Genomic DNA, 26,598 nt, shown 5'->3' with positions numbered 1-26,598 from the left:
TTTTAATCAGCACAAGTTGCTTGTATGTCTATATTTTTTGCAAGTTAGACGCATTATAAGGGAAAAAGTTGCACGGAAAAACGCTCGGCTAGATGTATGTGGACACATCTGTACATCATAATCAAGCCATTTTTTCTGCAAATAGGTGCCGAACCACGAGAGCTCCATTGATAATCATAATATTAACCCTTATGGGTTATATTGTGGATAAAATCATCGTACGATTATCTGACTTCTAAATAAATTTTGCTTCAATAACAGTAATTGCACAACCTGTAAAGGATTTATGGTTACAGGAATATTTTCTTTGCATTATTAAATTGTGCTCTCTTGGAGGAGATTTCCTTGTCCACAATACAATGCACAACTATGTAACTTTATGATTTTATAATAGATTCTTGGTATGTCCTTGTTACTAGGAATATTTGAACTGATACTTTTTTTTTTTTTTCCCCAAGTAATTTTTATTAAAACACTGTACACATTCACAATCAGAAACTTCAAAAACAACAGTACAATGAATATGATAACATTAGGTATGTAATACAGATACATAGTATTGTTAATATAGTGTGACACAGTCAGATTAGGGGTTCCTCTCCTGGGTAGAGGACTCCTTCCTTACACACACAGCAGCTGGGAAACAGTACGCCAGACTGGATTCAAGTACAAGCTGGTCGGCACCAGTCTTTATTGTGCAAAACAGAAATAACATAAAGAAATCATAAACGTAAATCCTAGCCCTGGCTGGGCTCTAACTTTACAGGTAGTTCCCTCACTACAAGAACCTGGCAGGGCCTAATGCCCTCACCAGCAACAAGGCACAGCACAGTACTCACAAATAGGTTTTCCAAGTGTCTCTGAGCAAACTCCCTGCCTGCTCTCCCAGGTGAGACACTCAGCCCTAAACACACTAGGCTTATATTGGCCACTCTCAGGTGGAAACCCTAACAAGCCTGTTACCAGGCTGCGAGAACCAAAACCTGGAGCCCTCCCTCTCCTCTCACTCACAACCCCCAGGTCCCAAACCGGCTTTTCAAAAAGCCGAAACTCAAGCCTGCTACACTGCAGACTTTCTCCTGGGGGTTTAAAACACAAAAGACAGGAATCTGGGACAAATGTACCTGCCACAGACCACTTTACCAGTGATCCTATCACATATCCCCCCCTTTGTTTCGACCTGTGGGGCGGAACAACTGAAGCCCCCAAACAATGACAACGCGTCAGCATTGGCCAGCTGGCTTCCTGGCCTGTGTTCCACTGAAAATGTAAAAGTTTGTAACGCCAAGAACCATCTTGTAATTCTCGCATTACTGTCCTTATTTTCAGACATCCACTTCAGAGGGGCATGGTCAGTGATCAATTTGAACTTTCTTCCGACCAAGTAGTACCTGAAAGCCACTTTATGGCCAACGCCTCCTTCTCCACTGTGGCATAGTTTCTCTCATGTGCATTCAACTTTCTGCTAAGATAGAAAATAGGGTGTTCCTCACCCTCCTTGTTCTGGGACAGGACCGCTCCTATACCTACTTCTGATGCATCGGTTTGTACTATGAATTCCCTTTCAAAAGTAGGAGTCATCAGGACTGGTTGGGAACACAACGCTACTTTCAACTCCTGAAAAGCTTTCTCTGCCTCAGGACTCCATTCTACCATGACTTTTTGTTTGCCTTTGGTCAGGTCAGTTAGTGGGACTGCCATGGTGGCAAAGTTGGGTATAAACCTCCTGTAGTACCCCGTAATTCCCAAGAAGGCTCTCACCTGCTTCTTATTCAGAGGCCGTGGCCAGTTTTGTATGGCATCAACTTTATTGAGCTGAGGCTTTATCAGGCCTCTGCCAATGGTGTATCCCAGATATTTTACTTCCTCCATGCCTAGACAACACTTTTTTGGGTTGGCTGTCAAACCTGCCTTATAGATGGAGTCCAACACTGCTTGTACCCTGGGTAAGTGAGACTGCCAATCAGGACTATGAACGACCACGTCATCCAGATAAGCAGCCGCATACCGTCTATGGGGCCTTAGAATCCTGTCCATCATTCTTTGGAAGGTAGCAGGTGCCCCATGTAGCCCGAAGGGCAACATCTTGTACTGAAACAAGCCCTCTGGCGCTGAAAAAGCTGTCTTTTGTTTGGCGCTCTCGGTTAACGGTACTTGCCAATACCCTTTGGTTAGGTCAAGAGTGGTTAAATACCTTGCCGTCCCTAGTCTCTTTGGCAATGTCTAGTAACCCCCTTGGGTGTCTCCCATACAACAAGTCGAAGTCACCCTTCTGGTGGAGGACTGGGGAACTTCTGTTATGGCCAACAATAAATACGGCAATAAGTAATCCCAATTCCTACCATCCTTGTCGACCACTTTCCTAAGCATGTGTTTTAAAGTCTTGTTAAACCTCTCGACCAGCCCATCGGTTTGGGGGTGATAAACCGAAGTTCTTAACTGTTCAATTTTCAACAGGCGACATAACTCTTTCATGACTTTTGACATAAACGGTGTACCCTGGTCAGTTAGTATTTCCTTAGGTATACCCAGCCTGCTAAAGACATGAACTAGCTCTCTGGCAATGGTCTTGGTTGACGTATTGCGCAACGGGATCGCTTCCGGGTATCTGGTAGCGTAATGTCAAAACCGGATAATTGGCGAAGACAGAATCTGTTTGCAATTGGAATCTGCGCAATGCTGTCTTGTAAAGGGCCAAGACTCCATCTTAGAAATAAAATATATATATATGTGTGTGTATATGTGGCCCATTTATAATATCACACAGACTTATATTTGAAAAGTAGCAAAATTCCCTGCAACTCATACACACAATGTTAAACAGAATACAGTCAGTTTTTTAGTGATCCTTCCCAAAATCATACTGGCATGGCCACACACACACATAGATGCCCTTCCAGCTTAGTGCTGCTCGCTGAGTGCCCCACCGACCCTCAGACGCACAACGCAATTCAGTGGTGTTTTCCCCGCATACATACATTTAAAAGCAATGGTCCCGTAACGCAAAAAGGATAATTTAAACGCAATGTTAGTATATAAAGAAATGAATGTTTTCTGTAACTATGGCTTAGTAAATGACAATTGGACTGTGTTTGGAACCGTTCTGATCTACCTTATTTCCACAGCATTCTGGTGACATCAATATGAAGATCAGAACATGCGGCTATGAAATATGAATGTTAGAGAGAATATCTATTTGAAATGTTGTTTTCCATAGCAGCTTAGATTTGCATGTTGGGGGATACAAAAGGAGGTTGGAGACCTTTTGTATCCATTTGGAATTGTCCAATAAATGCCCTGTAACAGATTTCTAACCTTTACCAAAAGACAATAACATGGTGTAGGACTGTTTACATTTTTGTCCAAAGGACTGGTTATTCCAGTCTAATCAATAGAGCTAGCTAACTGGGAGTAGAATTTAATTAACAGTAGTTTCAGATAACCAAAAGGATACTCCCTTTCTGATGACCTCACAGGTAAAAGGGGGCGGGAACATAGCATGCACATCCTGAGAAAACACAGTTTAGCAGGGGCACTGGCAGATTTTAGAAGGAAGAGAGAGGTACACTCCCTGACCAGAAAACGGAAAATGGATCTCAGTTCCCCTGGGTTGTTGTAGCTAAGTATAAATTGTGCAATATTTAGCCTATTTGGGTGTCTGTGGCTTTTTGGTGTTAATCAGTTATTAGCTTAGCATGGTGTGTGGTTTGTAGTTTTCTAAGGATATTCATGGGTCTGTGTTGGCATGCAGTGGATGATGTGTTGTCTGGTCTGTGCTTTTCATCCGCACTGTAGGGTACAGTGGTCTGTTGTCAGCATGCAGGAAAGGGATTGATTGCGGAATTGTTGTGATATTTGTGAATGATTGATGCTGGTTGATTGAGATCCTCTGATGTGTTCTGTGTTTGGGCCTTGCGATGTGTTCTGTGTTTGGGCCCTGCCATGTGTTCTGTGTTTGGGCCCTGCCATGTGTTCTGTGTTTGGGCCCTGCCATGTGTTCTGTGTTTGGGCCTTGCCGTGTGCTTGAACGGTATCTCTGCTTGGGAGAGAAGGGCATTGTGTGTGCTGTATACTCATGAATGTGATCATAGGGTGGTGTCACGTGTTGTATCGTGGATGTTGAATTGATGGCAGCTTTGAATGGTCGTGGGTGGTTGCCGTGTGGTGTTGTGTGAGTCAGATGGGTATGTTGTCTGCGGTTTGTTGGAGATGGCTTGCCTCCATGTGGGGTGAACAAGGGAAATTGTGATTCTGCCCAGTTGTGGTGTTGTGTGGGTCAGATAGGTATATTGTCTTTGTTGTGGTTGTGGTCATTGATGGATGATTTGCGGAGCTGCAGCTTGGTGCAGCATGGAGTTTGCCTAGGGATCATGAGGCTTGCAAACAAAGGAAAAACATGTGCTTCGGCCCTTCCCCCTCCCCACGGTCTAGTGACTACTGGATATGGTCTGTTGTAGGTTCAGAGACCATGCTGTTTGGACAATAGGGCAGGAAGCATTCCCAACCCCCCTCACGCACACCATCACCAGCCATCTTGAACATGTGCTCTCAGCAGACATTGATATATCTCTCATTGTATTTTAATGTGTCTCTTTTTCTCTTTCTCTCTCTCTCTCTCTTTCTCATATTGCTCATTGTATTTTGATCTTTAATAACAGTTTCATGTATTTTAACTGTACCTTATGACCTAATGTTTGTACAATTTATTTGCGCTCATTATTAGATCATAGCGTTGTAACATCTGTACTTTTAACCTGAATAATAATCTTTAGCGCTTTGGAACGCTATTCAACTGTCTCGGTATTTCATTAATGGTATAATCAAAATAGCGACATCTTGTGGTTTTAGAAGGTACAGGCAGGTTTTGTCTTAGAGGTTCTAGGCAGGTGAATCTTAGAGGTTTATAGGCAGGAATGTATTAAAAGGTTTATTTACAAATTTTACAGTAATCCATTATGACCAGAATATACTGGTGTCCCCTGGCAGACTTCATTAAGGGTCCAACCAAATCCATCGCTATTCTTTCAAACGGCACCTCTATAATAGGCAATGGAACTAGTGGACCCTTAAAATGTGGCCTGGGAGCATGATACTGACACTCAGGGCAGGATGCGCAAAAGTCAGACACCTCTTTATGAAGCCCGGGCCAGAAAAACCTCTGCATTATTCGCTCAGTGGTTTTCTCTACCCCTAGATGGCCTGCCATTATATGACCATGGGCCAGATCCAACACTGTTCTTCTGTAGGCTTTGGGAACTATTAGTTGTTCCACAATATCTTCCCACTTCTTAGTCACCTGATATAACAAATCCTGACACATTGCCATGTGGGGATAGGACAAAGGACTATCAGGGTCTACGGGTTTACCATCAACTACTTTTACATTCTCCCTGGCTTATACCAAAGTAGGGTCATTCAACTGCTCCACGGCAAAGACCTCTCTTCTGACCTCTAAATCAGGCAGACGATCACCTGGCCCAACAACACTTCCCACCTCAATGGGAGACACATCAGTTGGCGGGCCACCGTCACGCTCCGCATTTTCTAGTTCGCCAATCATAGTAGAAAAAGGGAATAACTCTGACTCAGAAGAAACTCCCTCCTCCACTACATCGACAACCTTCTCAAATGGATCGGGGTTGTTCACCTCTGGAACAAAACGGCTTTCCCACAACTTCCAGAAGTGAGCAAAGTCTCTCCCCAATATTGCATCGTACATCAGACCATGCACCAAACCCACAGAAACTATAGCAGAACCACATGGTGTCTCGATGTTCACCTCGGCAGTAACATAATATCGAGTATCCCCATGTATGCAGGTCACACCAACAGTTTTCCCCTCACGCCGCAAGGGGTTCACCAGCTCAGCTTTTATAAGTGTCACCAAGCTACCAGAGTCTAACAGTGCCTCTACTCGGTTGCCATCTACAGTGAGTACACACATGTGCTTATCAGTCTCAGCCTGCCGGTCAGCCGTACAGGCTATCTGTGCAAAGAAAGACCCCCTGCGGTAGACATGAGCAGTATCACATTGCATAGGTTCAGTTGTAAGTGAACAATTAGCGGCAATATGGCCGAAGCCACCACATCGGAAACACTGAGTCATATTAATGTCTAGTCGTTTACGGGGCAAGAACCTTCCTGGCCTGGCAGGCCTGTCTCCAGGTTCTACACCCTCAGTCTTAGGTACATTCCACCGCCCAGCACCCTTCACCCCTGGAACAGTCTTACCAGTGTCTGTGGGAGTTCGCCAGTGCGCCATCGGGGCTCGGTGGGGCATACTCATCAGTTCCTCAGCCACCACGTACCTCTCCACCAGCTTGACCAACTGGTCCGCGGACTTAGGGTCTGCATGGCTCACCCACTTGCGCAGAGTCACAGGTAATGATCGCAGGTACCAGTCCATCACGACCCTTTCCACGATCTGTGGTCCCGTCAGCGTCTCGGGCTGTAGCCATTTTGAGGACAGATGGACGAGGTCATGCATCTGTGAATGTGGAGGCTTGTCCATATGGAACTCCCAGCGGTGGACCCGTTGGGCACGAACAAAGGTGGTGACTCCCAAGCGAGTTAGGATCTGTTTTAGTTTTTTATAGTCCTTGGCATCAGCCAGGCATAAGTCGAAATAGGCCTTTTGTGGCTCCCCAGACAAAAAAGGTGCCACCAGACTTGCCCACTGCTCCTTGGGCCAACTCTCCCTTTCGGCTGTTCTTTCAAATGCAGTGAGGTAGGCCTCCACATCATCGCCCGAAGTCATCTTTTGGAGGAAGTGACTGGCTCGTACGGAGTGAGTGGTGGTGGGAGGACCAGTATTAACATCTCTGGGCCGGGCGACCAGGTGCTGTACCACCTCTTTTATGGCCTGGCTGTTTTCCGCTAAGGCCTGGCGGGTTTCCTCGATGGCGACCTGTTGTTGCCTCTGGGCTGTCTCCAAGGCCAACAGTTGCACCCTGGTGGATTCCTGCTGAGCCCAGCTAGATTCCTGCTGAAGTTTGTTCGTCTCCTGCTGAGCTCTGGTAGATTCCTGCTGAGCTGCTGTAGCTTGGAGCAAGGCCTTAATAATGTCCTCCATTTTGTCCTGGGGTGTAGGTTGGAAGCTGAACCTTGCCTCTCTGAGCATTTGCTGACGCCTCCTCTATGGGACTCCAAGGACACAGTGTTATTTTCACACTCACCAATTGGGTGTCTGTCCCTTTAATTTTTAAACGGAAAGTTTTCCTCTTGCTGCAACTTCAGTGTGTGTGGGTGCCCGCATTCTCCACCATATTGTGACACAGTCAGATTAGGGGTTCCTCTCCTGGGTAGAGGACTCCTTCCTTACACACACAGCAGCTGGGAAACAGTACGCCAGACTGGATTCAAGTACAAGCTGGTCGGCGCCAGTCTTTATTGTGCAAAACAGAAATAACAAAGAAATCATAAACGTAAATCCTAGCCCTGGCTGGGCTCTAACTTTACAGGTAGTTCCCTCACTACAAGAACCTGGCAGGGCCTAATGCCCTCACCAGCAACAAGGCACAGCACAGTACTCACAAATAGGTTTTCCAAGTGTCTCTGAGCAAACTCCCTGCCTGCTCTCCCAGGTGAGACACTCAGCCCTAAACACACTAGGCTTATATTTGCCACTCTCAGGTGGAAACCCTAACAAGCCTGTTACCAGGCTGCGAGAACCAAAACCTGGAGTGGCCGTGGGTGGAGCCCTCCCTCTCCTCTCACCCACAACCCCCAGGTCCCAAACCGGCTTTTCAAAAAGCCGAAACTCAAGCCTGCTACACTGCAGACTTTCTCCTGGGGGTTTAAAACACAAAAGACAGGAATCTGGGACAAATGTACCTGCCACAGACCACTTTACCAGTGATCCTATCACAATAGTCATAAAATATTGAGATCATATTCACCAGATAAATGCATTTTTCTATCAAATGCTTCGTAATTATAATTTTCGATAAAGTACAAATGCATTTTTTAACTATAATACAATTCTACCAATAATATGAAATTTTCAATATCAACAAATATAATCAATATCAAATATTAACTAAAAAGAAAGAAAAGTAAATAAAATAATAACGCTCTCCCGCCTCCCCCCCCCACACACACCCAGAAGACACAAGGCTCCTCTCACATTCAATATGTTTAGGGACCAACAGAAGTGATATCTATTGGAGGGTTGCTTTCAATGGACTGAAGTGTATACCATGAGGTATTTTTCACACTATTATAAATTTGACGTCACATTTCTAAGGATAAAGTAGATATAAATGACTCCCATGTATTGAAAAATGTTTCTACTTTAGTTTCTTTTTCTACCACTACCTCTACCCAATCCATTCGAAAGATGTTAAATAATTTTGCCTTGAATAACGCAAAGGAAGGGGCAGTGGGCCTGATTCAGAGCCAGACGCTCTTTCAGAGTGCTCGCTCTGAATCAGTGCCCTCTTATTTAGAGCGGGCTCCTTGCCGCTCGCATAGCTGTGGGTGACCACCCACAGCTATAGCGAGCGGCCAAAAAGATGGTCGCGATGGTCAAGACCATCGCGACCATCGGGCTTGCGACGAGTCCCTTGTGGTAGAGTCTCGTCTGCCGCAAGCCCAGGAGTGCTTTTGGCTCTATCAGAGCCAAAAGCACTCCCACTGACATCACTTGTGACGGAGGGAACACCTCCGTCTGGGCAGCCGCGCCCCCGGCACGCCCACCAAAGGGGGCGTGCTGTCACTCACCATCGACAGCACGCCCCCTTTGTAGCGAGACCCATAGCGACGGCTTGCCCGTTGCTATGCAGGTCTCGCGCATGCGCACGACGGAGCCGGCTCCCTCGTGCGCATGTGCACTGGCCCAACATCGACCTGCTTGCGAGCACTCAGCGCTCGCGAGCGGGTCTGAATCAGGCCCAGTATTCGAGATCCATTCCTGGAGTATTGTCTTGCGTGCTGCCGCACTGATTGCTAAAAGCATTCTCCTACATCCCTTACTGGCCCTCATGTCTGTAGGAATAATGCCAAAAATTGCCCACTCTGCTATGAAAGGGACGTAATTAAGTATGGATGATTCCGCATATCTTTTTACTTGTAACCAAAATCCTCTTAACTATTGGGCACGACAAAAACAATGGTACAAGTCAGCGTTGTTTTCTCCACATCTATAGCAGGTATGAGAAGTTGTACGTCCCATTAAGAAGCTTCTGTGTGGTGACAAATAATCTCTGTGGAAAATATTTAAGAACATCTCCACATAAATTGTTGATGTTAGAGATCTACAGGAATAGTTAAGGGCAGCCAGTAAATCTTCTATCGTGTATGTAGGAAATTTCTGAACCCACTGTGAAAGTCCCCTAAGTTGTTTTAAAGTGTTGACAATAATTAGAGATGGCGTTCCTCAAAATTGGCGGTTTAGAAAGAAGGCTATCTATTGGATTATTCCAATCTCCCTCTGCAAACACCTGAATCACAGAATTTACGTAATGTTTTGCCTGCAGGAAGGCCATAGGATATCCCAATAAAGTATTATATTTTTCCATAGCTTCACTAAATGATACAGCCCTATGTGCCTCTCTATCCACCAAACATCCTATTCTCTGAATACCTCCTACTTGCCATAATGTAAATGGGTATGTCGCCTGTCCAGCTTGAAAGTCAGGGTTTCTTACAAGCGGAAGGAACAATGATTTATGCCAATTTATGCCTGCATCATTTGATGCCATAGTCGTTTCATGTTCCACAATAGTGGATTATCCCTTATTGAGGTAGATAGCTCTTGGTCATGAAGATGTAGAAATGTAATCAGATCCCTTTGTTCAAGAAACTCCGGCTCAAGCGATGTGTTCGCATAGTTTTCTGTTCCATTTATCCAATCGGACAGGTAACGGAACATAATTGCTTTATAGCATAATTTGACATCTGGAAAGCTTATCCCCCCCTTTAATTTGAACTGATACTTTTTTAATTCACAATATTTAATTTTTTGTCGCCATTTTAAACAATACGTTAAAAGTTAGATTTTGAAGAAGTGCACCTTCCAGCGACATCTTTTCTTCCTCTCTAGGTTTCCAACTCTTTTTAATTGTTAAGAAATAAGTTATATTTTATTATCACATTTACACTTATAATAACAAATAGTGCCCCACAAGGGAGTCTTCTTTCTCTCCTTTTATTTGACACTATATTATATGAATATTTGACTTTAGGGAGCACCGCCAACCTCCTTCATGACCTAAATATTCTGTGAGTTTGAAATCCACTAATTGTTGGCTTTCTCTGTAATTTACATACCTTACACATGATAATTGAAATCTGTGGGCAGATTTAAGGGTCAGGCAACTCCTAGGCACAATATTACGTGCCCGCTTCCCCCAAGGATTCTGGTGAGACTCTGCCCTTTCCAGCTGTGTTTTTTTTTTTGCAGGCTATGAACCTTCTCTTCCAGGCACCCAAATTACACATGCGAACAATCCTGAGACTCCCCCCTGATGCAAAAATGGAGGATGTCATCTTTGTCCTGTGTCCAAATAGTCACGGCTAAATTGGGACACTGGGAAGCTCTGATGCAGGGGCACAGCTGTGCCACCCCCAGCTAGTAGTGCCCCATCAGACTGGAAGAACACAGTTAATAATACCCAAGCTACAGATACTTTTATACGTAACTTTATAAAACATTATTCTTTATACTGAATAATTGCAATTTTTGATTGCGTTACAATTGACAAAATCAAAACTGTAGTCAAACAATCCTGCGGATTGTGAAAATATAACAAAATGTACTTTATAGATCATCAAATGAAGATAGCAAAGAAATAAACTATAGTAAAAGGAGAGTGTTAATAATCCATACAATAAAATGTAATTTGTCAGTGACATCACAAGAAAGCTAAATAGACTTTACACAATAGTCAAAGCTAATGTGGGATCATGCAATAAAAAGAGACTGCATATAGTCCTCATCCTGGTGCTCACTCATGGGCTGTGGACCGAGACACAAATTTCAGAATGATCGGTTTCTTAGGCTGCATGAAACCTGTAGTGCTGAACTCCATCGGGATCTGCAGATAACCAGCAAAATGACAAAGAAATTTAAAATTATGACAAATTCAATTAACACAATCATAATGCCACAACTTTTATTATTGTTAAATAGAGTCTAAAAAATTTATATTTCTATACTTTGCCATTGTCTCACTTTAGCACATTTTGGTTATATACAGTGGTGGCTCCTAAATCATCTTAAGCTATGGCATATAGCGACACTCCCATAACACGCCCATAAGATATTCCATCTCCATATGTCAGAAATATACTGGGGGTTCCTGTGGTGGATATTCAGAGACTGGGCATCTGAATCACTGCTGCTCCTCTGTGCACACACTGTGGGACGCATGCGCAGTGCGACCTTCTAGTGACTTAGACACATGCACAGTTGACAAAAATCGACCATTTGTGTGAATATCGCCATTGCGTATGACTCAGAATCAGGCCCAATGTGTTTGTGCGCATTATGGATAGGGTAGTTCAGGGTTCATTATATATTCACTATTATATAAAATAAGTGACATCAGATACAAGTAATCATCAATTTTACAGTTATAAATACATAAAAAAATGTTTTCTAATAGTGGCTCAGTGTTCTAAAATAATTTTCCTTACTAAGGTTATAGGGATTAATTTTCCAACTACCAGTGACAGGTGGGATATTTATTACGCCAGTGGTTCCAAAAATTTTTCAGTTCAAGGTACCCTTAGGGTCTTCTTCATTTTTTCAAGGCACCCCTAAGCCAAATTAATTACCTGTAGTACTGCCCCCTGTAGTAGTGTCCCTTATGCAATGCTCCCAGTAGTAGTGCCCATTATGCAATGCCCCCAGTAGTAGTGCCCATTATGCAATGCCCCCAGCAGTAGTGCCCATTATGCAATGCCCCCAGTAGTAATGCCCATTATGCAATGGCCCCAGTAGTAGTGCCCCTTATTCAATGCTCCCAGTAGTAGTGCCTCTTATGCAATGCCCCCTGTAGTAGTGCTCCTTATGTAAAAGGATAATGCAATGTCCCCTGAAGTACTGCCCATTATGCAATGCCCCTGTAGTTGTGCCCATTATGCAGTACCCATTGTAGTAGTGCCTCTTAGGCAGTGCCCCCACACCCCTGTGCAGAACATACCTGACTGCAGTTCAGGCTGTGGACCGCTCCTCTTGTTGTCGCTGCCGCTGCACTGACTGGATCAAGCTGGATCCAGCAGGCGCACAGGATCTTCACAAGTTCCCAGTGATGCATTGCGCGGGGCCGCGGGTGCACGGGTGACGTCACCCGCGCCCCTGCGCACTGCATCACTAGGAATGTTGAAGCGATCAGAGGCTTCTTTAGCCTCTGATAGTTTCAGAGGCCAGTAGGAACGTTGATCGCGATCTACCGATGGGAGCTCCAGTACAACGTGTTTAACATTAGGCATGCTGAGATGACAGCAGCTTCCCTCCGGCTGCGGCACCCCGGTGACAGCGCCGCGGCACCTGCACAGTTTGGGAACCACTGTATTACACAAAACCACTTTTAAAAATATTATAATAATTAAAAAAAAAAGAATCAATGGACCTTGAAGTACACCTGCAGCCTTTGTTTGTTTACATTGTCCTCTCCTATAACCTCATTCCATCAATCCTGAAAAGGACTCCACTGTTTGCTAACATGCATGCAAACAGTGACGTAACTATCATGGGTGCAAAGGGTGCGGCTGCTATGGAGCCCGAGCTGCCCCAGCACCCAGTCAAGCAGACATGGAGAGACTGCGCTGCCGGTTACAAGGCAATCGGACCTCGCGGACCGGCAGCCAATCAGCAGTGCCAGCTCCTGGTTGGCTGCCAGTCCGTAAGCTCAGATTGGCTCGTGACCGGTGCCAGATTCAAATTGCACTGGCGCTGTCTGTCCATGTCTGTCGCTACCTGCCGGTGTGCCAGCAGTAATTAGCTCCAAATCCACACCTGCTGGCTGCTGATACACAGGCAGAGGAGAGAGGTGACTGGAGGGAGACGGGCAGGTGAGTTCCTGGGGGGCATAATGTGTAAGAGGCATTACTGTGTGACATAATGTGTAAGGGGTATTACGATTGTGTGGAATAATGTGTATAAGGGGTACTACTGTATGGCATAACCTGAATGGGTTCTGTGTGTGGGCAAATCTATGAGTTTTCTTTTACCTCTGGGGGCCCTTAAGATCTTGCTATGTGCCCACAAACACAGAAGGCTGACTAATATGGGGCACTACTACTAGGCTGCATAATCTGTAAAGCGCATTACTGTGTGGTACAATGTGTAAAGGGTATTACTGTGTAGTGTAAGGGGCATTACTGTGTGGCATAATGTGTAAGAGGCACTACTACTGCGTGGCATAATGTGTATAAGGGGTACTACATTGTGGCATAATCTGAATGGGCTCTGCGTGTGTGGGCAAATGTATGTGTTTTTTACCTCGGGGGGGGGGGCTTTTAAGAACCTGTTATGTGGCCCTCAAAGTTCTAGTTATGCCCTAGCATGCAAACACAGAGGGCTGACTAATGTTTATGGTCACTTTAAAAAGGACTAGAGTCAGGTCCATAAATGATTGATTTAATTTGAGGGTAATTACATCCAAATCGGGTGAACGGTGTAGGAATTACAACAATTTAAATATGTGCCTCCCACTTTTTAAGGGACCAAAAGTAATGGGACTATCAACTCAAAAGCTATTTCATGGACAGATGTGAGCTATTCCCTCGTTATTTCATTATCAATTAAGCAGGTAAAAGGTCTGGAGTTGATTCTAGGTGTGACATTTGCATTTGGAATCAGTTGCTGTCGACTCTCAATATGAGATCCAAAGAGCTGTCACTATCAGTGAAGCAAGCCATCATTAGGCTGAAAAATCAAAACAAACCCATCAGAGAGATAGCAAAAACATTAGGTGTGGCCAAATCAACTGTTTGGAACATTCTTAAAAAGAAAGAACGCATCGGAGAGCTCAGCAACACCAGAAGACCACGGAAAACAACTGTGGTGGATGACAAAATAATTATTTCCCTGGAGAAGAAAAACCCCTTCACAACAGTTGGCCAAATCAAGAACACTCTTCAGGAGGTAGGTGTATATGTGTCAAAGTCAACAATCAAGAGAAGACTTCACAAGAGTGAATATAGAGGGTTCACCACAAAAACAGGAAGACCAGATTAGAGTTTGCCAAACAACATGTAAAAAAGCCATTACAGTTCTGGAACAACATCCTATGGACAGATGAGACAAAGATCAACTTGTACCAGAGTGATGGGAAGAGAAGGAAAGGAACTGCTCATGATCCTCATCAGTGAAGCATGGTGGTGGTAGTGTCATGGCATGGGTATGTATGGCTGCCAATGGAACTGGTTCCCTTGTATTTATTGATGATGTGACTGCTGACAAAAGCAGCAGAATGAATTCTGAAGTGTTTCGGGCAATATTATATGCTCATATTCAGTCAAATACTTCAGAACTCATTGGACGGCGCTTCACAGTGCAGATGGATAATGACCCGAAGCATACTGCATAAGCAACCAAGGAGTTTTTTAAGGCTAAAAAGTGGAATGTTATGCAATGGCCAAGTCAATCCCCTGACCTGAATCCGATTGAGCATGCATTCCACTTGATGAAGACAAAACTGAAGGAAAAATGCCCCAAGAACAAGCTGGAACTGAAGACATTTGCAGTAGAGGCCTGGCAGAGCATCACCAGGGATGAAACCCAGCATCTGGTGATGTCTATGCGTTCCAGACTTCAGGCTATAATTGCCTGCAAAGGATTTGCAACAAAGTATTAAAAAGTGAAAGTTAGATTTAGGATTGTTTAGTTTGTCCCATTACTTTTGGCCCCTTAAAAAGTGGGAGGCACATATAGAAACCGTTGTAATTCCTACACCGTTCACCTGATTTGGATGTAATTACCCTCAAATTAAATCTGAAAGTCTGCAGTTAAATCACATCTTGTTTGTTTCATTTCAAAGCCATTGTGGTAGTGAATAGAGGACAAAATATGAAAATTCTGTCAATGTCCCAATATTTATGGACCTGACTGTATATCTGGATTTAATATGAACTTGCATGAGTCAAAGTTTGCTCAGCCTGTGAGCTTTAAAGTATACTTTTGTAGCTTTTACACAGGTTTTTGTCAGACTGCCACTTTCCACTGGAGCCAGCTTCTGAACCTGTGTAATGTAAGATGTCCCCATTTTTAGGGATTGTGTGACAGTGTGTGGCATTGACAAAGTTCAAACCTAGGCAAAAATCTAATCCTGGTCAAACTACACCACCATTGCAAATTTGGTGGAGCGAGGTCCAAAACTCTGGCCATTCATGAAGGACAAATAGCAAGACATGTTTTCTTGCTTATTATATATATAATAGTGAATAGTAAGTCACTCAGTGTTTGCTCATGCACAACTGCAGTGGAACAGCTGCAGCCCCTAGAGGCACATTCTACCTGGCAAATCAGCACAGTGTGGGCTTCCTGCTGGAAGCTCTTACTGCCAATCACATCCTGGTCTGACAGTCCCACAATAGGCGTTTCCTCCCTCTGAGACTGCCAGCCTTGTGTGAGATGAGCAGTAAGGGCCTCCAATCGAAAGCCACTCCAAAGCCATCTCTGTCTCCTACTCCCTGTTTGAGTATACGCATGAGGGTGGAGCCGGGGGCGGGGCCAAGTGCCAGAAAGGAGCTCACTGGTGGTGGAATTACAGTGGCAGACTTTTACTGGGGGCACTTCAGTCCCGCAGCCCCTAGGTAAAATCCACCACTGGTTATATATAAGACTAGGTGTAATTTATAATGATGTCTGTAAAAGTGAAGACTGTTGTTATTCCCAAGTAAGATCTGTGAAAACACAGTTAACTACTACTACAGTATCTAGGACATATCATAGGGAAACTATTTCTATTAGTCCCAATTCCACACATTTGTTCATTAGTCCATCATAGGTTTGTATACACAGACATTGAAAATTAACACTAGTTATAGCATAGACAAAAATTAAAATGTTGTTTTTGATTTAACAGAGCCTGAGAAGTGAGTTTATTAATGTCCCTGAAAGCTTCAATGTGGCATAGTGTACTATGCATTCATCTGCAGTTAAAGTGCGGGACGCCGCACCAACACATATACCTCCACGCTACTTATCACTCCTGTCTACGAGCTCCAGGGTCTCCGGTCCTCGCTTCCACAATTAACTCAAACTTTGAACTTGACAATTTTGATTTGTGATTTTCCTATTTGTGCATTTTTTCCTTTTACTTTCATTTTTTCCATACTTCCCATATTCCACATCCGTGGATAGTTAGCATTGATTGAATACTCAATATTGCATAGTTTCTGGACTTTGACTGCTATTGGTCAATTTATTCTTGACATCACTCTCATGAATATTTGAACACGGCAGTGCTCATACTTTCAGCAACATTATACGTGTTACAATCCTAATATCCTATTGGACTTTTCATTTAATTAATTTATTATTTTCTACTCAGTGTATGTATACCATTCTGTTATTGTGTAGCATTGCTCTATTCAGTAAAATCTTTATTATACTGCAGCTTGACTTCATAATTTACATACACGCCCATATTTGCCGATATTCCTACACCGATATTTGCCACATATCATTGTGATAAGGGTTTAGAGCGCATTTAATCTGTTTTTATAGATAATTTATTTATTCTCTTTCTAGGAGGTCAGACACCCTTCTATAAGTGCAGCTCACCCCCCTCATTTAGATTAAGTCCAGTGCGCAATATCTCTCCATCGTGTTTCTCTAGTGTACTATGGGCCTGGTTCAGAGTTGGGAATAGAATAAGAAATAGTAAGTAACTGTGCATCTTGGTAAAACCATGCTGCACTGCAGGTGGGGCAGATGTAACATTTTCAGAGACATATAGATTTGGGAGGAGTGTGTCCAAACAGATCTAAATTGCAGTGTAAAATCAAATCTGTCCAGCATGTGTGGGCTACATACACAAGCAGCCAGTATTTACCCCACATGAAAAAAAAAAAGTATGTATTTGCACCCCTTGCATTGCAATATGGTTTGTCCAGGTACACACTTACTTGCTCTATCTTACTATATTCTCAACTCTGAATCAGGCCCTATTGTTCCCATAAATCTATATTCACTGTGAATACTTCTTAACATTGAAAAGTCAAAATTGATACAAAATGAACACTTGTTTCTCTAGGTCCATTCTCTTATATTATTCTTTTGATTATCAAGGTCATGGCTTTAATATTAATAATAACTGTAATTAAACATGTTACCCCTTCTTTAAATACTATGGGCCTCATTTATCAACGAGTTATCATTCACAACGAGTGATAAACTTGTTGCGTATGAATAATGGTGCTCCAGCTAATCAGCTCCCAACTGTCATTTTTCAAATAGATAAAACAAAATAAAATAGCCAAGGCGCTGAAGAGTTAAAAAACACTTTCAGATTCGATGTAGTTGTATGAGGGAATCACCCTCACTAATAATAATACATATATTATTCTGATATATATATTATTGAATAATAAATGTATTATTTTTCATTAAACTTTTTATTATGTGCAATTGATTTGACCGTATTAACTTGCCACTGCAGACTCTGTAGTTGCTTTTTTGATTCTAATTTTTCAAACAGATGACAGTTGCGAGAGTATTGGCTGGAGCACCACTATCATACGCAACAAGTTTGATCACTCGTCGTGAATTATAAACTTGTTGATAAATGAGGCCCTAAGCAACAGGCATACTGCTATATGTTATCTGCACTATAAGCTCACCAGAGTATCTTTACATGGTCGACATGTAAAATGCTGGAGGAGGGCTGTGATTACTACTTTCATGCTCAGCATAGCAAACCTCATCCCAATGCAGTTCCTTGGCCCATCTCCAAAGGGCAGGAAGGTGTAAGGGGTATGATTTTCCCTGTTTTCTTTACTGAACCTAGAAAACAAGAATAGTATGTGTTACATAAAAATACATGTAATTAATATCAGATGCTTACAGAACAGAGCTTATTGTAGGTGCACAAAATGTAAACAGACAGGATGGATTGCCTACAGAACTAAAAGTTTTAACAATTTTATTGCTGCTGCACCCTAAGTTTGAAACAAACATGTAAAGCACATAGTAGACGGGGCAAGGGTGGACAGCAGTCATCTGCAATTGCACTCACATTGTACATGGCATATATTTAGCCATATGTGGAGCTGCACAAATCTCTGCAATTAAATAGGAATCAAACATAAATTTCCATCATGATAAGAGGGGTGAGGAGTGGGTGAGAGAGGAGAGCTTCCAAGGGAAAGAGACTATATTAGAAAAGGTGACCGAGGCGAAGCAGGAAGCACTAACGATGAGATGTACAGCCATGGCCAAAGTTTTGAGAATGACACAAGTATTTGCTTTCACAAAGTTTGCTTCTTCAGTGTTTTAGACCTTTTTTGTCAGATGTTACTATAGTATACGGAGGTAAAATTACCAGCATTTCATAAGTGTCAAAGGCTTTTCTTTATTCACGGCTGTGTTCTTAGGCAAAATTGTGAGTGAGCCCACTCCCTTGGCTGAGAAGCAACCCCACACATGAATGGTCTCAGGATGCTTTGTTGGCATGACGCAGGACTGATGGTAGCGCTCACCTTTCCTTCTCCGGACAAGCGTTTTTCCAGATGCCCTAAACAATCTGAAAGGGGATTCATCAGAGTAAATACCTTTACCCCAGTCCTCAGCAGTCCAATCCCTGTACCTTTTGCAGAATATCATTCTGTCCCTGATGTTTTTCCTGGAGAGAAGTGGCTTCTTTGCTACCCTTCTTGACACCAGGCCATCCTCCAAAACTCTACGTCCTGTGTCATGCCAACAGTAAAGCATCCTGAGACCATTCATGTGTGGGGTTGCTTCTCAGCCAAGGGAGTGGGTCACTCACAATTTTGCCTAAGAACACAGCCATGAATAAAGAATTGTAGCAAAATATCCTCCAAGAGCAACTTCTCCCAACCATCCAAGAACAGTTTGGTGAAGAACAATGCCTTTTCCAGCATGATGGAGCACCTTCCCATAAGGTAAAAGTGATAACTAAGTGGCCCGGGGAACAAAACATTGAAAATTTTGAGTCCACGGCCAGGAAACTCCCCAGACCATAATCCCATTGAGAACTTGCGGTCGATCCTCAAGAGAAGGGTGGACAAACAAAAACCCACAAATTCTGACAAACTCCAAGCACTGATTAGGCAAGAATGGGAGGCCATCAGTCAGTATGTGGCTCAGAATTTGATTGACAGCATGCCAGGGCGAATTGCAGAGGTCTTGGAAAAAAAAGGGTCAACACTGCAAATATTGACTCTTTGCATAAACTTAATGTAATTGTCAATAAAAGCCTTTGACACATAAGAAATGCTTGCAATTTTACTTCAGTATACCATAGTAACATCTGACACAAAGGTCTAAAAACACTGAAGCAGCAAACTTTGTGAAAACAAACACTTGTGTCATTCTCAAAACTTATCGCCATGGCTGTATGAACATCTCATCAGCCAGAGCGGGGGAGTGTTAACTCACCCCTCCGGCGATCCCCGCTAGAGACCACAGTGCATCAGCCTAGTGCTGATGCGCTGTGTCTTAGTCCCGGCCGCATCCACTGAAGATGCGCGGGATCTCGCAAGTATCGCAAGATCCTGCGTTGAGCCCTGCCACTGCGCTGATGCCACTTCGACGCTTCATACATCTCCCCCAGGATGTCACGAGAGAAAGTGGTAGGGAAAGGGGGCCAATAAGCAACTTTTCAAAGACTATGAAGGCTTTAAAATCATACTTACTACTTACAGATAAACGACGAGAATCGCAGCACTGTTCCCATTGCTCAATGCCAATTTGCCAAAGAGATGGAGTCACAATGACCCAATTTGATGCAAATCTCGACATGAAGCTACCAGAGCTATCACATCACTGTGGAAGTTTGTGGGATCTAGGAGACTGGTTGACTCTACCAGGAGTCTTCTGTTATTCCGAGAGAGTAGGCAATTATGCTGCACATTTCTGGAGAGGTATGGTTTTGCTCAGTGGCTCTGGAAGGCATCTGTAAATGTAGCAGATCAGCGCAGGAACTTCCTGCACTCTATAAACACAGCTGTGAGGCATGGGAAGCAGGGTGGGGAAGTTCTGCACTAATTTCCTGCTCCTATAGACTCCTTCAGGCTTTACTGTGAGATTAGATTTTATGTTTAATTGTTATTTTAACTGAAATGCTAGGAAGCATGCAGTGGAAAACTTTCAGTTAAAACCAAAAACCATAATACTTAATTATAACGTATTACCTTGCCAAAGGTATGCTAACCCTTGTTCGGTATGCTAACCCTCCCTCTTTGGTGCCTAACCCAAACCTCCCCCCAGTGCCTGAACCTAACCTCCTCCCTGCACCCTAAACCTAACCCTCCCCCTAGTGCCTAACCCTCCCCCCAACCCCGCTACTTACCTTTGGCATCCCGGCAGTTGGGATGCCGGCTCCGTGATTCTGACCGGCGCTGGTAATGTAAGCGTCGGCATCCCGACCGCCGGGATGCCAAAAGCATGCCCTTTTTTAGACCCTTCTTTTATTTTCCCACCGTCAAGAAGATGTCCCTCCTGCCTATTCTCACCATGCAGATCAATGCCAGCTTTGCAAAGTGCTGTGGGCTGGTCAGTCCCCACTGATATGTCCTTTATTTAAAGCATTACAGGTATGTAAAATGTATAATTATTTAAGCAGGTGCAGGAAATCTTGTGTGATATATATTTGCTGTAAGTTACCTTTCAGGATGGAACTCTTGGGGATCTGGCCAGTATTCAGTGTCATGATGCAACACATACGCTGGGATCATACAGACCATCCCCTTTGGTATGGAAACACCATTGATCTCAACAGTTTGCTTTGACATCCTCTCCAGTCGCCCTGCAGGAGGGTACATGCGGAGGGTCTCTTGAATCACCATATCTAGGTACTCCATCTGCATCAGGATGTTATAAGTGGGACTGGCCTGCAGGTGACAAGTTATACAAATGATTATAATTGTCCTCTACCACTTCTCTATCCCAGTTCCGTTGAACTTTTATTCTCCACTTCTCGCAGTATGTAAATTTGTCTTTTCTGTCTCTTTTTCTTTTCAATATCATGACATGTAATGAGTTCAGTGAAATATTAAACTGGCAATGTTCATGTGAACAGCTAGGACTTATTATCAATATATATCTGCCCTGTTTAAAAAAAAAAAACTCAATGTCATGGCTCTACATGAAGTATTAATGTGATTAATTCGCAATCTCACTGATTTGTATAAAGTGCTTTTTACAATAAAACAGGGCTTAGGCATATGCTTGTGTGTAATCAGCTTGTCAAATGTTTCTCTAAAGTGTTACATCCATATATAAACAGTATTAACCTGTCTTACAGTAGTTTTAATAAGTGTTTCTAAAAATTACATATAATCTGTTTATTGTGTATTATTTGCAGACAGCTGCTTTTCCGGGTACATCTCACCTTGTCAGGAAGAAATAAGTCAATTTCTTCCTGTAGCCTCTGCTGAACATCAGGGTGGGTTGCCAGGTTATGAAACAGATAGGTTAATGTCAAACTTGTGGTCTCAAAACCAGCCACTATAAAAATAATGGCCTGAGCCAATATTTCTTCATCTGTCAGAGCTGTAAAGATAAACACAGACATGTTCTAAATCAAGAAACCCATGATAATAGTTCCCTGATTACATATTTGAGGTCTCAAAATCTTTGTAAAATGGACGAGAGAGAGAGAGAGTATCAATCCTGTGATGCCAACATGGAATGGTCATGTACAACTACAAACCTTTTTCATTACATGTAGGGCAAATACTACATGCTCTTGCATGCTCCTCATACATACTGGCCAGCTCTATTTTAACACTGCATAATATAGATGGTCTAGACCATGCCCCACTCATTCACTTATAAGTTCAATTCAATTTCAGTACTGCAAATACGCCATCAAAAGGAGTATATGCAGACTGAGGGGATGCAGTCAGGAAGCCGACGGTCGAAATGCCGACCACCGGCTTCCCGACTGTCAAATCCCAGCAGGGTACTAATGACAGGCTTCGAAATCCTGACGCCTGTCATTATACCTACGCCGGGCATACCAAACGAAGGTAAGCCGGGCAGCGGGCACGGACAGCCGCTGTCTGGGGGGGGAGGGTTAGGTTAGGGGCTCCTGGGGGGGACATAGGGATAGGCTAGGGGAAGGGGGGGTTAGGGTTAGGCACCCCAGGGGGGAAGTTAGGGTTAGGTACGCCCCCGGGAGAGTTAGGTTTAGGCTGCGGAGACGGGGGGTTAGGGTTACGCACTAGGGGGGAGGTTAGGGTTAGTCACCCCTAACAGAGGTTAGTTATACTTACCTAAATCCCCTGTCAGGATTTTCACTGTTGTCGATCTGTCCAGACTGATACATACCTTCCTGTTGTGCCTCTCTATGCGAAGAGGCAGAGCAAGGGAGGAAAGCCAGACCTTGTTGCAAAAACCAGGTACATTATCAAACTCATCATAATCTTAGGATTCTCAATACCTTTCTGTTCCTTTTTCAATCCACTGATATCTTCAATTCTAGAATCCAACATAAGTTGCAGAAAATCCACACGACTCTGTTGATAACAAAATAACATACAGATATTATGCCATTTCTTACATATATTTAAAATACAAAATTCAAAAGAAAAGGAGTGAGTATATAACAGCGCACTTGAGGAGTAGTTTCTGTTGTAGATTAATACCACAAAGTATAAATCACATTATAATGTTAGATTCTCTGTATAGAGAAACCCTCTAAAATTGTGTTCCACATAAACGTACTGTATAATATATATATATATATATATATATATATATACACATACATACATACATACATACATACTACTGTTCAAAAGTTTGGGGTCACTTAGAAATTTCCTTATTTTTGAAAGAAAATGGGCAGCACAGACAGTGTAATGGTTAGCATTACTGCCTCACAGCGCTGAGGTCATGGGTTCGATTACCACCATGGCCCTACCTGTGTGGAGCTTGTATATTCTCCCTGTGCTTGCGTGGGTTTCCTCCGGGTACTCCGGTTTCCTCCCACACTCCAAAAATATACTGGTAGGTTAATTGGCTCCCAACACAAATTAACCCTAGTGTGTATGTGTGAGAGCATGTGATAGGGAACATAGATTGTAAGCTCCACTGGGGCAGGGACTGATGTGAATGGGCAAATACTCTGTAAAGCGCTGCGGAATATGTGTGCGCTATATAAATAAATAATAATAATAAAAGAAAAGCACAGTTTTTTTCAATGAAGATAACATTAATCAGAAATATACTCTATACATTGTTAATGTGGTAAATGACTATACTAACTGCAAATGTCTGGTTTTTAAAGGAATATCTACATAGGTGTATAGAGGCCCATTTCCAGCAACCATCACTCCAGTGTTCTAATGGTACATTGTGTTTGCTAAGCACGTTAGAAGACTAATGGATGATTAGAAAACCCTTGTGTAATTATGTTAGCACAGCTGAAAACAGGTTTGCTCGTTAGAGAAGCTATAAAACTGACCTTCCTTTGAGCTTGTTGAGTATCTGGGGCATCACATATGGGGGTTCGATTATACTCTCCAAATGGCCAGAAAAAGAGAACTTTCATGTGAAACTCGACAGTCTATTCTTGTTCTTAGAAATGAAGGCTATTCCATGCGAGACATTGCCAAGAAACTGAACATTTCCTACAACGGTGTGTATTACTCCCTTCAGAGAACAGCACAAACAGGCTCTAACCAGAGTTTAAAGAGAAGTGGGAGACCCCGGTGCACAACTGTGCAAGAAGACCAGTACATTAGAGTCTCTAGTTTGAGAAATAGACGCCTCACAAGTCCTCAACTGGCAACTTCATTAAATGGTAGCCTCAAAACGCCAATGCCAACTTCTACAGTGAAGAGGCGACTCCGGATTGCTGGCCTTCTAGGCAGAATGGCAAAGAAAAAGCCATATCTGAGACTGGCCAATAAAAGCAAAATATTAATATGGGCAAAAGAACACAGACATTTTATGGGACAGACGAATCGAAGTTTGAGGTGATTGTATCACACAGAAGCACATTTGTGAGATGCAGAACAAGTGAAAAGATGCTGGAAGAGTGCCTGACACCATTTGTCAAGTATGGTGGAGGTAATGTGATGGTCTGGGGCTGCTTTGGTGCTGGTAAAGTGGGAGATTTGTAAAAGGATTTTGAAAAAGGAAGGCTATCACTCCATTTTGCAACGCCATGCCATACCCTGTGGACAGTGCTTGATTGGAGCCAATTTCCTCCTCCAACAGGACAATGACCCAAAGCACACCTCCAAATTATGCAAGAACTGTTTTATGGAAGAAGCAGGCAGCTGGTATTCTGTCTGTAATGGAGTGGCCAGCGCAGTCACCAGATCTCAACCCCTTTGATCTGTTGTGGGAAGTGCCCATCAAGCCAATTCAACTTGTGGGAGGTGCTTCAGGAAGCGTGGGGTGAAATTTCTTCTGATTACCTCAACAAATTAACAGCTAGAATGCCAAAGGTCTGCAATGCTGTAAAAGGAGTATTCTTTGACGAAAGCAAAGTTTGAAGGACAAAATTATTATTTAAAATAAAAATCATTATTTCTAACCTTGCCAATGTCTTGACTATATGTTCTATTCATTTTGCAACTCATTTGATAAATAAAAGTCAGTTTTCATGTAAAACACGAAATTGTCTGGGTGACCCCAAACTTTTGAACGGTATTGTATATTATATATATATACACATACACACACATAAATAAATATTATATTTTATATATATATATATATATATGTAGGATAAACGGATAGCCGGCACTCCTTTGCTGCAACCAAGTAGCTTGCGCTTGGTGCCTTCCTAATTTGCTCCCTCAGCCAGGAGACAAATACATGCAGAAGGGGATGATAGGCGGCACTCAAAGCGACTAAATAAATGACATCACCGCAAAATTGCTTGAATCAACGTTTCAATGCTCTCAACGAATTTTCGTCAGGTATCCTGACGAAAATGCGTTGAGAGCATTGAAACGATGATTCAAGCAATTTTGCGGTGGTGTCATTTATTTAGTCGCTTTGAGTGCCGCCTATCATCCCCTTATATATATATATATATATATAGATGTATACATATATATATACATATACATACATACATACACACAGAAACAATATGTACACACTCACTGCTTATTTTGTAGAGACAATCACGGCGGTGCTCCTTAAGAAATCCACATAGGTATACATATACACAAAAATAGAAAAAAGGGTACTCACCAGGTAGCTGAAAACATTAAATCACATCACCATAATAAGAAGTCGACGTTTCGGTCCTCACATGGACCGTCTTTAGGACAGCAACATCAGATGCACAGTACACAATACCACATATATATAGCTCAATCAAAGTATTAAAATAAAGATTCAGAAAAAAGTGTATATAAGAATGGAAACACGTAAAGTGAATTAAAATTAGTTGTCTGCTGTGTGCTATTCCATATGTGGCATATATGCCTCAAATAGTGACCCACCCCCCCCAAAAAAAAAGATAATACTAAAAGTAATTACTTCAAAGAAGGCTTAAAAAAATTGAGCATTTATTGTGTCTTTTAAACCAGGTACACACTAGATGATATGTCGTCCGATATGCAGGATCGGGATGACATATCTGGCACATCATCTAGTGTGTACGGTCTATAGTGTGCTCCTGCGGGTCGTTCATCTCATCTTCTGATCTGAAAGCAGTGCAGGACGATCAGAAGATATCTTCAACGATACCATGCTCCTGGATGTGGCCACTGAACTATATATATATCGTGTGGTCACACAGTATATCGTTTATTGTGTGCGGTTGACCGACATATCGGTCTATCGTTTGTGCCGTTCCAGGATTGTGTAGTGTGTACCCAGCTTTACAGGTTCATATGTATTACCACAGTCTGAAATTATATTGGTTAGTATTTTATATCTTTCTGAATTGCCGTGTGAAAGGTGTTTAATGATGTTATTGCACTCTATGGTGTAAATTTACTAAAGTGAAAGTTTTTAGAAGTATGAGATGTTACCCATAGCAATCAATCAGATTCTAGCTATTATCTTCTAGAAGGCGCTAGTTAAATGTTAAGTAGAATCTGATTGGTTGCTATGTAAAAATTGTCACTTTAATAAATATACCCCTATGAGGCCGCAGGATAATAGCTCACTTAAGGGTCTATTTACTAAGCCTTGGATAGAGATAAAGTACCAACCAACTAGCTCCTAACTGTCATTTGTCAAACACAGCCTGTGACATGGCAGTTAGGAGCTGATTGGCTGGGACTTTCTCAGTTCGCTTTATCTCCATCCAAGGCTTAGTAAATAAACCCCAAAAGCAAATATTTGATGGTGGCTTATAAAAACCTGTTTATATTGGTGCTATATTAGTACCACCAATTTAATATTCCTTATTAGCAGTCTTCATCTTCAATCTCTACCTGAATTTAGTGTATAAATTTCGAGTATCTGTGTGTAATAAATATATAACA

At 42.7% G+C, this 26,598-nt stretch overlaps 1 protein-coding gene across 1 annotated transcript in view; it reads right to left on the bottom strand.

The window, feature by feature from the left end:
* Nucleotides 1–10,641: 10,641 nt before the first annotated feature.
* The window catches only part of LOC148542143 (cytochrome P450 3A9-like), a 68,397-nt gene continuing 52,440 nt past the window's right edge, over nt 10,642–26,598 (bottom strand). The window contains exons 9-13 of the mRNA XM_088471894.1: nt 22,578–22,653; nt 21,525–21,685; nt 20,798–21,024; nt 17,794–17,956; nt 10,642–11,036 (exon numbers count right to left, since the gene is read on the bottom strand). Coding sequence (XP_088328020.1) covers nt 10,947–11,036; nt 17,794–17,956; nt 20,798–21,024; nt 21,525–21,685; nt 22,578–22,653 — 717 coding nt within the window. The 3' untranslated portion in view covers nt 10,642–10,946. The remainder of the gene's footprint in view (nt 11,037–17,793; nt 17,957–20,797; nt 21,025–21,524; nt 21,686–22,577; nt 22,654–26,598) is intronic.

Source organism: Taudactylus pleione, unplaced genomic scaffold, assembly GCF_031769625.1.
Source record: "Taudactylus pleione unplaced genomic scaffold, aTauple2 ptg000015l, whole genome shotgun sequence".
In the NCBI taxonomy this organism is placed as follows: Eukaryota; Metazoa; Chordata; class Amphibia; order Anura; family Myobatrachidae; genus Taudactylus; species Taudactylus pleione.
Note: the sequence above shows the minus strand (reverse complement) of the source record. Positions and strands in the feature narration are given on the sequence as shown.